The sequence below is a fragment of the Eubalaena glacialis genome, chromosome 11 (genome assembly GCF_028564815.1).
Source record: "Eubalaena glacialis isolate mEubGla1 chromosome 11, mEubGla1.1.hap2.+ XY, whole genome shotgun sequence".
Classification (NCBI taxonomy): Eukaryota; Metazoa; Chordata; class Mammalia; order Artiodactyla; family Balaenidae; genus Eubalaena; species Eubalaena glacialis.
In genome coordinates this window covers 89,263,630-89,278,381 of record NC_083726.1, presented here as the reverse complement: position 1 = coordinate 89,278,381, position 14,752 = coordinate 89,263,630, and the positions used below count along the sequence as shown (strand labels likewise).

General features: G+C 36.6%; 1 protein-coding gene across 2 annotated transcripts in view; it reads right to left on the bottom strand.

Moving 5' to 3' along the window:
* Positions 1-6,193: 6,193 nt before the first annotated feature.
* PKP2 (plakophilin 2) overlaps positions 6,194-14,752 on the bottom strand; it is an 83,765-nt gene continuing 75,206 nt past the window's right edge. The window contains exons 11-13 of one of the 2 annotated variants that reach the window (XM_061204150.1): positions 10,508-10,690; positions 7,756-7,843; positions 6,194-7,624 (exon numbers count right to left, since the gene is read on the bottom strand). In XM_061204150.1, coding sequence (XP_061060133.1) covers positions 7,564-7,624; positions 7,756-7,843; positions 10,508-10,690 — 332 coding nt within the window. In that variant the 3' untranslated portion in view covers positions 6,194-7,563. Of the gene's footprint in view, positions 7,625-7,755; positions 7,844-10,500; positions 10,691-14,752 lie in introns of both variants that reach the window. The other variant, XM_061204149.1, reaches the window with a different exon arrangement.

Sequence of the window (14,752 nt, the reverse complement as noted above, 5' to 3'; positions counted from 1 at the left end):
GGTATTAGACAACTGTAGATGGTTTTCCAGTTGACCTTTTAAAAATGTTTATGACCTAAGTTAGGTGTCTACTTAAGTCTCTTTTCATTGCATAGAAACTATTTTCTCTTGACATTTGTCAGCAAATATATCGTAGAAAATAAGCTTTTATAGTCACATAGCTTTATGTACTGTATTTCAGCTACTACTTTTTCTCCCTCCAGGCAATATGCTCCAGAGCATGCTTCTCTGAGGAAATCTGATACCATTATTTATTTTTCCATTGAGTAGAATTCATTCCACAACACGGCTGAAGACTGCTTTGTAAAGAACGTTATCAACAGGTTAAAGGGATCTGAGGTCCAAAATTAACTCACTGAATTAACTTCCCTTTCTCTGTATTCTTGCTAACAGTTTAACTGTGTAGTTTGCATTTTGATCTAGGACAGAGGCATTGTATTGATATCTTCTAGTTTGAAATTTTTTTTAAATTTGATTTTGTGCTAGATAATTGTGTCAAGAAGCAATAGTTAGGATTAAGTTTGATCGTGAGTTATAAAAACTAAGATAATAATAGCATAAACCCAATAAAATTTTATTTCTCTCTCTTGTGTGCAATGTCTGAAATAAGTGGTCTAGAGCTAGTGTGACCAGGTTCCACTCAGGTCACCGTGCTGCCATACCAGAGCGTGGCCTTCATCCCGTGGTCCAGGTGGGTATCATCAGCATTCCAGGAAGAATGGATAAAGGAGACAGAGCAAAGGGCACATGCCCACTGTCTCTTAAGGAAGATTTTGAGGAGCTGTTGGGTTACACTGCACCTACATCCCACTGGCTAGCACTTAGTCATATGACTTTACTCAGTTGCAAGTGAGGCAGAGAAATGTAGTCTTTATGCTGGGCACCATGTGCCCTGTTAAAAGTCAAGTCTATGCCATACCCAACTTTCATACAAACATTTACTCTTGAAGGTTATCTGAATACTCTCCCCCAAAATCACTTTTTTCAGAAAAGGAAATTAAGTTTTACTGTTTGGCTGACCTGACACATTATTGTTTTCTATTAAAATAATTTGTTATTATTATTTTAATAGAAAAACATACTCAATATTTCCACCTAGGTTAGCGAGAACACATTGTCTCCTGCTGCACCCCTAAGCAGCAAGAAGGGGAGTTGTTTCACTTTGTCACCCTCGAAGTTTCCCCTGATTTGAATTCTTCAGGAGGATGGATTTTGGTGTAAAAATAGGCAGGATAAGGGACTGTGGGGTTGTGGATCTCAGGTCAGCAGAAGAACAGTAAGTGAAACCTGGTGGCATGAGGAAGGGCTGGAGGGGGCAAGAAAATTCAACACACAGGTTTTCCCTCCTCTATCACTTCCTGTTTTACCACTATGGAGTTTGCTTTCTGCTTTAAGATGATCCCTGGGACACTGAAAAGCAGAGAAATAAAACTGAAGGCAGAAACTGAAGACTGGGGACCTCTGGGCAGCAGCCAGATCTACAAAAAGGAAGTAATCACTAGGAGCCAGGCATTTTGAAAACATCATCTCAGTTTATTCCCTCAACAATCCTATAATCAATAATTTTCAACTCCATTTACCAATGAGGTAAAATTGACACTCAGGAAGTTAAAGTAACTCCCCAGAGTCACACAGCCATTGAGAAGTAAAGTCAGAATCCAAACCCAATTCTTTCTACTCAGCTAAACTAATGTTTCATTGAAGTAACTGGAGATTATCCAAACACCTCAAGCTCAAGCCAACTTTCTTCCAAGGTAATTTGGTCAATGAAGGTACAACTTCTGTTCCATAATTAGCAGTTAAAGGTGAGGAATGGTAGATGTCAAGAAAAAGAGAGAATGAAAAAAAAAAAGGAGAGAATGAAAAAGAGGCACAGTAGTTTCTGAAATGATTTTATTCTACCTCTACAGTTCAATTGAGCATCATTTTCTTTTATTGTTCTCCTTGAAATCATGATTATTCGCTTAACTGCAGTTCCTAGCTCTCCTATCATTCTTTAACCATAAACTTTCAAGGACTTTGTCCTAAATGCAATGCAACAGCCATAGTAGATAAACTTGCTCTTTTATCTGCAGCATTTGAAAGAGTTGTCTTATAAGTTAAATGAAATCAGTTTGCTAAAAAATGTTTAATTCTTTTTTCTTTGAGTGTCTCTACATAGGGCAGGCAATGTTGGTTGACTATTCTGCAGCCCCCTTTTTCCTTGCTCAATTATACACTGACTTTGTTCAAGTATTCACCATTCATGAGTCTCAGGGAAGGTAGCCCCTGCCTTCAGTGAAATATGATTGGTTTAAGAAAGGAATAGTAGGGACTTCCCTGGTGATCCAGCGGTTAAGACTCCGCTCTCCCAATGCAGGGGGCCCGGGTTCCATCCCTGGTCAGGGAACTAGATCCCACATGCCGCAACTAAAAGATCCCACGTGCCAGAACTAAAGATCTGGCACGCCACAAAAAAGATCATGTGTGCTGCAACTAAGACCTGGCACAGCCAAATAAATAAATAAATAAATATTTTAAAAAATAATAAATTTATAAAAAAAGAGAAAGGAATATTTTTGCCTCATTTTGTGTTTAATATTATTGAAGGCTCTACTAATGTCTTAAAAACACAGAAACTTCTTGAATATACATTAATTCTCTGGAGGAATAAATATACTCCAAATGCTTATCATCAGAATTCTGATAAAAGGGATATAATTTCTCTCTTCAGTATTTTAAAAATTGGTATCTAAATAATTTCATTTTGAACTAGGTTAGTAACCTAAGTCTTCTTCATTGAGCTTTTGAAATTGAAAAAATTTTACAAGCAAAATTCAGGCTTCTGAGAGATTTAACTGCTTCTTGAAGTGGGATTTATGAGGAGGTCTGATCAGCCAGATGTAAGAATGTCTGTCACTGTCTCAACCTGCTTCTCTGGGCTAATATGTACCTCCTGAGTTACCTTCCCATCCACAGATGCAGCACTCCAGGTGGGAATGAGATAAAATGTTCAGGAACTAGTCCTAAATCTATTGAAATCGCTGATTTTCAGATTTTACTAAATCATGACTAAGCCCAGGTATGGTTTACTAGTAGTCCAGGCTTTAGCAAGATGAACTGGGCTAGACTGTGAACAAGATAAATGCCTTTTTTCCTCTTGACTATGGCTCAGATCACTGCTGGTCACAGTGTTTACAACAGAAGCACAGCTTCAAGAATCATCTAGGAAAAAAGGGGTTTATTGATTCAACCAAAGGTTTGTGACATGCAGCATACTCTAGCCCTTCTTGGAGATTTCACAATGTACGCTGCATATTAGGGGCTCTGAGAAGTCTTGTAATCCAGATTCTTTCAATATTTGTATAACTCAGCCCTTTTCAGACTTAAAGTATGGGATATTTCTTTTCCCATAACACTTATAAATACTCCCAAAGAACTTGTGTTCTGAAGAACAGACTTTCAGGAACACTTGTCTGGGCCATATTTATTTTCCTCATTTCTACTTGGCATTCTGAGGGATGAATCAGTATGTGTATGTGTGGGTGTACAAAATGCATGGCTGGGGGGAAGGTCGGGCTTTTAATTGAACCAACCTATCTGAGAAGAGAAATTCAGTATATACTGTCAGGCACTGTTTTAAGTGCTTTATAATTATGAAAACATTCAATCCATAAAACAATCCCATGAGGTAACTACTCCTATCATTCACATATAACAAATAAAGAAAACTGAGGATCAGGGAGACTGAAAACTTCCCCCAACTAACTCTAACCTTAACCCTAAACCTTACCCTCCCAGTAAGTAGAACAGTCACAATTTGAGTTCAGGCTGGCTGGTCCTAGAATCAATCCTCTTAACCATTATGTCAGACTATCCTCTTAACTCGCCAAGAGACAAGCCAAAGAGAGCCCCACGTTTCCCCAGCACGGAGACCTGAGTCTTGCATTCTTGGCTCCCAGGGAACCCAGAGAGAAGCCAACCCACCTGGGCTTACATGGCCCCTCTGCACTTTCTAGCTATGCAGTTTTGGAATGTGACCTAACCTTTCTCTGCTTCAGGTTATTTTCATGTGTAAAATGTATTAAAAAAAAAAAAAAAGAAAAAGTACATACTTCATGAGGAGGCTGTGAGAAGTGCTCAACATATGTCCACTCTTGTTCAGTCAAAGCCAGTCACACAAGCCTCTGCCTACTGACCCTGGTCTGTCCTCTACTCTGTTAGAGGAAGACTATGTCATCTTCTACACTGTGGTCTCTCAGATATTTAAAGACAGATAACACAACACCCTTCTTCCAGGCTGGATATTGCTGGGTTCTTTGTGTCTCCCTATGACTTTCAAAATGCTTTCCCTTAACATATTTTAAACAACTTCTATGCCAATGTGTGGCATTTTGGTCTCTCTTTCTGAATAGATCATAAAAAGAGAGTTTTCCTTTTAGTTACAGTTCTTAAAGGGTTGAAGTTTATTTCATAAGAGATGAAACTGTCATTTCCACTATAAATAAAACATTAAATCTAAAGCTGAGTTTTGAAGAGTTTGTTTCCTTTTTAATCTATTTTCACTTCCACAAGGAATACTTTAAAATGCAAAAGTTACTGAATCTGAGATAGGCCAGTTACAGGGTCATGTTAGGCATTAGTTGAATGAATGATTGCATGTTTTTCTTCTCTGTTACTTTAATAAGAACTGAGTCTTTTATGATACAAGAAGATACTCTAAAGGGGACTTGACCAAATGCCCTCTAAATTCCCTCCTAATCCTCAGATTCTGTGATTCAAGGTTTCTGCAATTTTGTTCAAAGTACACACATACTGAAGTCCTCCTCATTCCAATGCAGTGCCTTCATTATATATTTTATTTATTCATTTGTAACTATAGTATATAAATTACATATATATACACATATATGTTCCAATATATATTAAAAATATATATACATATTATTTATATATTTAAACATATATATATGTGTGTGTATATATATATTTCTCCCCCAGCATTTCCTTCTTTCTTCTAAGGAATTGTTTCTTCATAGGGTGATAAAATTGGTTTTAAAGTGGTTTATCTACTCATGCTGCTTATTTTCCCATTTGAATGTTAATCCCCTCTTTATCTTATCAGATAACCCTTTGGTTTTTTTCCATCTGGTATAAAATGTTTTTCATTTGATAGAAATCCAGGGCAGCAACCTCCCATATTCCAGAAGATCATTAAGAATTCTTGACAAGGCAGCAAGGCCTTTAGATCTCTTAACACAAATGCATGCAGAGTCCCAGCTCAGTCCCTTTGTTCCTTTGATGACATGGGTACAGTCTGGGACACATAGAAAAGAAAAAAAGCTTTGTGTATAGACCTGTGATCAAAAGTGATATTCAACTGCATAAGGACCTCCCTCAGAAGTGTTCATAGAAAGTAAAGAAGTGAGGTTTTTGTAAACAAAGGGACAAAGCAGGACATGGGGATCAAGCATAGTCTATCTTTTCATGGTCACAGACCCACTCAATTTACTGAAAGCTAGCAATACCTAGATTTGTATGTCTCTCCATTTTTACATGTTTTAGTCACTAGCTAGTCCCATCTTTCTTATAGGAAGTGTTTCTTGGTAAAGAATTTAGGACTAATTAGGGAAGAAATACAGCAATTACAAAGTATTAAACCTTTAGTAATTAAAGTTGAATTTATGTCATGTCAATCATACCACATACACCAAGATACACAAATAAGTCAGATATACACAGATACCAAGGCAGGCAATGTTATTTTTGCCTCATTTTGTGTTTAATATTATTGAAGGCTCTACTAATGTCTTAAAAACACAGAAACTTCTTGAATATACATTAATTCTCTGGAGGAATAAATATACTCCAAATGCTTATCATCAGAATTCTGATAAAAGGGATATAATTTCTCTCTTCAGTATTTTAAAAATTGGTATCTAAATAATTTCATTTTGAACTAGGTTAGTAACCTAAGTCTTCTTCATTGAGCTTTTGAAATTGAAAAAATTTTAAGTTCCAAATATAATAAAGACTTTGGGAATTCCCTGGTGGTCCAGTAGTTAAGACTTGGTGCTTTCACTGCTGTAGGCTCGGGTTCGATCCCTGGTTGGGGAGCTAAGATCCCACAAGCTGTGTGGCCAAAAAAACAAAACAAAACAAATATAATAAACACTTAAGTACACATTCAAATTGAAAGTGGCAATTTATTTCCTATTACACTTTTCTGGCCAAAAGGAGCTGAAGGATTTTTTTCCTTCTTACTTTCTTACAACAGATATTGTCAGATTTTTTTTTAAAAAGCAAAATATAACAGAATTATAGTTAAGAAGACTAATTCTATCTGAATGGTATTAATCACAGCCCAGTTAAAATAACACTTAATATAGACTCACTTCAATAGATGATGTTGTCAACTTTAAAACATTAGTATTTCTCATATCATTTCTGGATGGCCTAGACACATTTTTCCTCAACATAACTTCATTTTTTTCCTAGCTTTTCCTTGACTTAAAATAATGGCCTAAGGAAGGTCACATGAGTTTAGTGGTTCTATTTTTAAAATGTTGGGCAAAGTAGGGCTGGTTGATAATGTACTTCATTAAAATAAGCTGTGTTTTCAGGGCCCTGGCTGGTCCAGTAGTCTGAGAGGCCTAGGTTTCTTTTGTAGCCAAACAGTAGAGTCCATTCTTCCACCAGCCCACTGCAGTGGCTGAAGAAGTCCAGGAAATAGATTACACTGAATGCTACTGTCAGAAGAGATTTACATTTAATGGTGTTATTATAGGTGAAATATTTCCTTGAGTAAAAATCCTACTTATTCAGTATTTTGAGGGAACACTGAATTTCATAACCATAGTTGACTTTCTCTGTAGAAAAGATTTTTAAATTTGCTATGATCACTTCCTTTCAATTTCTTTTCCGTATAGTCATGCATGTTCTGTGATCTAAATTTCTTAAGTTCATTGAAAATCAGAGAAAAAATTCAAGACGATAAAAACAAGCACAAAGTAAACAAACAAGTAATTTTGTCATTACATTTTCACCTGGATAACCCCACAAATATTTCTTGTTGTTTCCATTCTGTTTCAACACTGCAGAACAATACACTCATGGCTCAATGGTGAAGCAACGTGCATGTGAGTGACAAAACATGGAAACCAGAAAAGGACTATAAATGTAAATCAAACTTTTAAAATCCTAGTAATACAGCAGCTTCCTTCCTTATTTATTCTGTTAATGTCCATTCCACATGAACTCACATTTTGATTCCAGTAGGACATACACCGTCAGCCCTGATCAAAAAGACCACTGTTTGTAGAGGGTAAAATCCAGCCTGTTGCCAGTATCTACTGGTGGCAAACCTGCAAATGTCCTCTGGAAAACTAATAAAATTATAGTTTGATTATTTGTTTTCTGGATCCTGGGGACCATGGAAATAGAAAAGGATAGAAACAGGACATGGTTTTTTGAAGTTTCTTGGGCTGGGAAGTAGAAAAATAGGTGTTTTCCTTTGGGGCTTTTTGTGACTGAGAATGATGAGGTTCATCTTTCTGAGAGCACTTCTTCATGTTCCTCAGTCTTTCAGGGAGTGGTAGGCTTTGGCAGTCCGGCTGTTGACAAAATCTGTCTTCTTAAACTGAGCCTTTGGAATAAGCAAACAGAAATGTGAAAGGTTAACAACATTTTCACACAAGAAAATGCAGTTTTTAGTGACTTCTCACCAGGGTCAAGTCAAGCAGGACATTATTATCTGGCTCTTTTTAGCATTCTTACCTTCTTGTAGGCATTATGGAGCTCCGTGTGGGTCCACAGAGAATATAGGAGAACAGAAGCAGCTTTACTTGCTTTATTGGAAGCATAGCTGAAAAGAAGAAAAGGACATTTTTTGGAGATCAGTGAGAAAGTATGAGGCTTCTGGATGCTGCCTTTGGACGTTCTGTAAATCTTCTTTAATTGCTGTCACTCAGGAGCCATCCATTAAGTCAGGCCACTCACCATGACAAGCGATTAGATGGTGAGCTTTAGGAGGCCAGGGGCCACGTTGGTGCTTTTGTTTTTTTAAAAATCTTTTTAAACCACTAGCAAAGTGCTAACAAATAGTTTATAAAGCAAATTCCTGATATTTATAAGGCATATATTCTTAGATTTTTATAATTCCTTGAATTTATTTATAGAATAAAATTTATATTTGTTCATTTATATTTTTAGAAAATACTTGTATATTTATAACGCATATTTATAGAGTACAAACGCATGAAAGTATGATTGAAAAATATGTATAACTCTTAGACTTAGTGACTCCATGAATGTATGGGTTATGTACCTTTTTCAAATTAATAAATTCTTACTGGAGCAACTGTTATTTTAATACAGTTTCAAAATTTATGTCTTTGTATATAGCAAATGGAAAGTGTGTTACTGTTATAAATCCAAGTCTGCACTGAATTTGACATTGCACTTACTTTTTTTTTTGGCCACGCTGCGTGGCATGTGGGATCTTAGTTCCCCGAACAGGGATCGAACATGTGCCCCCTGCACTGGACTACCAGAGAAGTCCCCTTACTTTTTTTTTAAACTTTATTATTATTATTTTTATATGTACTTAGTTTTTGATGTTCTGCTTTTAAATTTGTCTCAAACTTCTTGTTTCTGGCTAAGGATCAGTGCTTTCTTAGGTCTCTCTCTCTTTCATCACTTGAATTAGCACATGGCTGCATTTTTTCTTTTAACAAAGAAACAAAGATTTTATTTTTCCTATCATAGGAGTTTGTAAGCATGCAACCAAGAATAGAGAATGCAAAGCTGTATGAAGAAGCCCATGCTGGGTTCATTTAATAGCTAAAAGACCTCTTTCATACCAGCAGTGTAGGGAGGGTAAGTTAAATTAGCACCTTACAGATTTTTTTTAGTACCTCAGGGACTTTTCAGAGTCTCTTGCTAATAACTGAAGTACTAATAAATCCATGAAAGTTGTGGATCTCTAATATTTAAAATTGGAAGTTCTTAAGTTGCACGGGTGTTATAGTCATGAAGTTTGTTCATAAGTTGGTTGCTTGGCACTTGGAACTCATTATTCAAAGATGAAATGTAAATGGTGATTGGTTATCAGGCTAGCCCATAAATTATGGGTTAGCTATACAACACTCTAACAAGGAAGAGACAGTAGACCCAACTGGTAGGAGTTCCTTGTTGAATATTTATTTTTCTTTTTGGAGACAGCGCATGTGAGGACTGGCTCACAAATGGGACACTCAGTGCAACGAAAAATATCAGAATAGCACACCCTGTAATTTGCTAAGCTACAAGAAATTTCCAAAAGTGATGGTGTATTCACATGTGCTTCTTACGTCTGAATACTCAAATAATTAAAGTCATACTGTCTTATAGAGATTTGGTTAGAAATTTGGATGACTACTTGGAATAGTCGTTTCTGCTTTGCAGCAATAGTTCATACTTTCCACAAAGGCTGAGCAACTGCTACTTGGGAGCAGGTAAATATTCCCTGCTTTTGGGAAATGGACATTCTAACTAGGGCTCCTTTTAATCATGTGACTCTGAATGTAGTCCTCCTTCCATGTGAGCTTTGCCAGAGGGGAACTGAAGAGCACAAGGGGCCTAAATTGGGCGGGGCTGTGGGGGGAAGGGTTGTGCTCATTTGGGGTACCACAGATCCCTATGCTAGCCTCTGTGCAGCCAAGCACACATTTGTCTACTACAGGTCAAGTCCGTTTGCTTTGCAACTCATTAGAACTGGCCTAAAATAACATTTGTTTTCTTTTTTGGTTACTTACAAAACTAACTTTATTTAACAAGTCAAACAATTCAGAGTCATATAAAGAGAAAAAAATAATAATCTTCATACCCCCTTGGGATCCCATCACTCTGAGTTAATTAACAGTAATAATTTGGTTACACAATGTTTTTCATTCTCCACCTTTTTTTTTAAAATGGGGAATATTTGAAGACACAGACACAAGGATGTGGGATGACTTACATGTATTAAACCTTCTACTTCAAAAGAGAATAAGAGATGGAAGAGATGTGGTAAAGAAAACTGAGAAAGCAAGAGTTTCTTGTTATGCTGCCTCCTACTTCCCCTCCTCATGCTATTATGGGTGACACCGGCTTCACATATTTAAGTGAGGAAAAGGGCATTCCTTGTCCATAGGACTCCAATTTGCCTACTTTCTTCTCTTTTTAAATCACAGCTGTGGCTCTGGGAAACAATTCATTAGGTCAATAAAATGCTGGAATGCACGACCCAGATAAGCTATGGAGTTTTACTATTTCTGGATATTTTAGAAGAGAATGAGCAACTACTTGGCTTAGAGGATTCAGCTTTCACTTGCCTGATCACCAAGGACTGGACCAGATGATCTGGTCCGGCTGTACAATCTTATTTTTTGGCCATGTAGCCCATGGTACTCAATGCCTGGACATTCACAACTGCATTATTTACATATGGGAGTGGTGGTGGGGAAAGGGGAGACGCTGACAGGCAGATGCTAAAGGACTTACGTGTCACCTGCACTTATGGTCATAATTTTCTGCAGGCCCCCAGTGTTTAGAAGATCCCGTGCATTCTGGTAACTATTTTGGATTATATTGTTCAATGTGTAACAGGCAGAGGCTGTAGTTTCAATGAGAAGATCAGTACTTGGGACTGTGTTGGGAATTATGGAAACCAAATCAGGTAGAGTTTCTCTGGCTACAAATGAAAGAAAAAAAGAACACTTGATTAAAAAGATTGTTTCTTAACCTCAAGATCCCAGTAACATTTAAGAAGAAACATTTGGTTAACAAACATATGGAAGGATGTAACCACTTTAATACTCAAATTACCACAAAAAAAAAAAAAGATTTTAAGAAAGATGATACTTTGTGCTCAGTGCACTGGAGATCTTTCCAGAAAGTAATTTGACAGAAATGTCAAAAAATTTTTAAATTTTCACATTTTTTGATTCAGTATTTCCACTTTTGAGAATTCATCCTGAAGACATCACTTTAAAAATGGAAAAAGCAGAGATCTTTATTATAGTATTATATATATCATGAAAAATTTTACAAAGCCTAAACATCCCAATAATATGAATATGATTAACTAAAGCACATCTGCAAAGAATATTATGCATCCCAAAACATATCTATGAAGCATGTATAATAACAAAAAAATATTTGTTAATATTCTATGTGAAAATAACTGGTATACTTAAAGGACAAACACATATACAAGAAACCTGAGAAGAAATACACTAAAACAGTAACAGCCCTTGTTTTTCTACAATAGTATTAATGGTGACTTAAAAATATTAAAAAAATATCTGTACTGCCCAAAGTTTCTTTAATATGTAAATAACCATTATTAAAAAAAGATAAACTATTTAAAATTTATTTTTTCACTACATATATAAAATCTTGGTTATAGGGTTTTCGTTTAGCTTTTTCTGTAGTAACAAGAGAGGTATTAATATTTGATGATGTCATTATACCTTGTCTTATGGTATATATTTCGGGTAATATGAATTTATACTTGATATTTTGCAAAAATTCTTTCCATGTATTTTTTTTTTCCTGTAACTACTTTGGACTCTCGTTGAAAGATAGAGAGCATGCTTCTATTGCTTTGTACAAATACTTCTGCCTAATTTTATTTTCTTCATCTGAGTTTATGTGACACCTTGAACTGCACTTCTCTCTCTGATACCGGACTGTAATTAGTTATGTGCCTGTCTGAATTCCAAATGGAGCCATGAGTTGCTTGAGGACAATTACTGTATTCATTTTTGGATTTCCAGCATCGATCACTATGCCTAAAATAGAGAGGTACTCAATAAAAGGAACAGAACCATATGTCTTCCTTTGATAACACATGGACCTGATTGACAGGAAAGACATACCTTCTGCTCAAAGGCCTGAACACTTCCTTTTTCACTGTTGTCTAAGCATCTTGGCATAGTGTTAGGAGCTCAGAGCTCAGTCTCTGAAGCTACATTTTTTTAGTTTTAGTCTTGTCTCTGCCACTTCATGGCTGTGTGGTCTGGGTAAGTTACTTAACCTCTTTATGCTGCATTTTCCCAATTTGTAAAATGGAATAATAATAGTATTTACTTCACAGGACTGTTTTGAGGGATTAAATGAGTTACCATGTGCTAACTGTATCACAGTTCCCTGCATAGTAAGCTCTCCACAGATGTGAGTAACTACCAGAAGGCTTCCTCCTTTTAGTAAGTTAAACCACAGAATGAAAGGCCTTGAGAAACTGAATTTTTCTTTTGCTGAATTTAGGTCGACAGCATGAAAACAAGTGTGAGACAATCACAATAGAAAATGTACAACTGATCTCTCTGCAGGGTGCATCAATGGCTGGCTGAGACCAGGCTCCCCACACTGAGACTGATCCCTGCTGAGAGAGTTCCACCTCTCCTCCCTCAGTATGACCAACAAGAACGTCCAATTCTACAGATCAATTTTAAGGTTTAAACTTTGGGTTATGTCTGAGGAGGAGTGAGAATTAAGAGAAGTTAGAGTCTTTAACATTTTATATCATGTTTGTTTTTCTTAGAAAAGTAGTATAACTGTTTACATCGACAAAGTTCAACACTACAGTACAGTAAAGGAGGGGTCATTCCGTCTCTCTACTCACACACACACACACACACACACCCCCTGTGGGCCTGAGTAAATACATTCACTTTGAGACAAAGTTAGATCTTTAATAGTGAAATATAAAATCAAAGGCCCTATCATGATATTGGAGGGTTATAGCTCAATGTCATATTATTGAAGGAGATTTTAGTTAATGCTGGTGCTTGCACATACATTATGTTATCTGATCCCTGGAAAAACACTGTTTTGTAGTGATTACTAATTTCATTCTATTTAGGGCAGCTAAATGACTATCCAAGGTGACATGTGGCAAAGTAACATTATAGGATGCAGACCAATGTCTTCTGCATGAGACCTGTTATTCTGTCACCATGCTAAGTTGCCTATCTTCAAGTTTTTAAGAAAATATGTTTCAAGTTTATTTCTGTAAATCTAAGTGAAATGTGATGACTTCATTCCAGGTCAGCCCATGGAAAGTTTTACTTGGCCTAGAAATCTCTCATGAAAAACACAAAGCTTGTATTTCAAACTGATTTTCATTTATTCCTGGCTATTAATACCCTGAATCAACACAAGTACTTCTACTCAAATTACATATTTGACATAAAGCCAATTTGGCATTCAAAAATTGCATTTGTCTTGCTGAAGCCTCTCCTCACGATTGTCCTTAAAACGAGGGGAGGTTGATCAGTGAAATCACCTTATATAAATTGTGGGGCTACAGCTGTACTGTTCCAACAGCTGGAGGACTGTGGAACTTGAGACAACAGCATTTCTGCCCTGAAGGCACAGGCACAGTGTGCAGAGCGCAGTTCTTCTCATCAGCTATGCTCTAAAGATGGACTTAACATTTCATTTGAGAAAAAAAAAGTCAAAGGATAATACACTGGATTGAAGTGCAGCACAAAAGTCCATGAAAGACAATGAGAAGAACACTTTCATAATTTTGAGACAGTGCCTTTGGCAAGGTTTCTTTCAGATTCACTGAAAAATTTCCAGGCTCTCTACATTCATAACGGGCACAAAAGCATTGTATGAAACCTCCTGTTTAATGTTGTGCTATTGGCTATCTTTGAAAATGACATTGTTAAAACATAACCACAGACTTCTGGCACTGTGTGAGTGTGTGTGTGCGTGTGTGTGTGTGTGTGTGTGTGTGTGTGTGTGTAGATTTCAAAATAATCTAATCCATTAAAAAAACAAAAAAAAAATTAGTGGAATTTTTGAAAAACTGAGTTTTAAATTGTCAGAAATGACTAATTTATGGAGCATTAGAAAGCATGATTAATTTTAGCATTATCTTCCTATTATCTAATTTTATAGTTTATGACTTAATTCACAAACATTTACATTTTCAGGTATAAAGAAAATGAATGAAAAATGTTATTTGAAAGTGTAACATAGTTATCATCTTTGTCAATAATATGGACTTACAAAAAAAGGAGCAAATGTGTTTCATCGTATTTATTCTAAAACCTATGCCAAATCTGTTATATTCATGATTCCTTCTTTTTGTGATTATCTGTCCAACCATTTTTTTCTAGTACAACAATGGCCAAGCTTCTGAGGTGAACAACCACTGTGTGTGTGTTTGTTTAATGTTTCAGAAGAGTGGTGCTTAAGCAGGCCACACAGAGAACATTCTGAAAGACATGGGTTAAAAAGACTTCACTGGATGTCATAGCTGAGGGCTGAGAAATATCAAATATATTACCTATCTCATTAATTATTAGTATGGTCTAAAATTTCTCTTTGGTAGTAATTAGAACAAAAACAAAGCTGGAGGGCTTCCCTGGTGGCGCAGTGGTTAAGAATCTGCCTGCCAATGCAGGGGACACGGGTTTGAGCCCTGGTCTGGGAAGATCCCACATGCCGCAGAGCAACTAGGCCCGTGAGCCACAACTACTGAGCCTGCGTGTCTGGAGCCTGTGCTCCGCAACAAGAGAGGCCGCGATAGTGAGAGGCCCGCACAACGCGATGAAGAGTGGCCCCCGCTTGCCACAACTAGAGAAAGCCCTCGCACAGAAACGAAGACCCAACACAGCCAAAAATAAATAAATAAATAAATTACAAAAAAAAAAAAAAAAAAAAGATGGGAGCCCTTTGGTGGGTTACCTAGTCCCGTGTAAGTGTAAAAGAAAAAACTTTAAAACAAACAAACAAA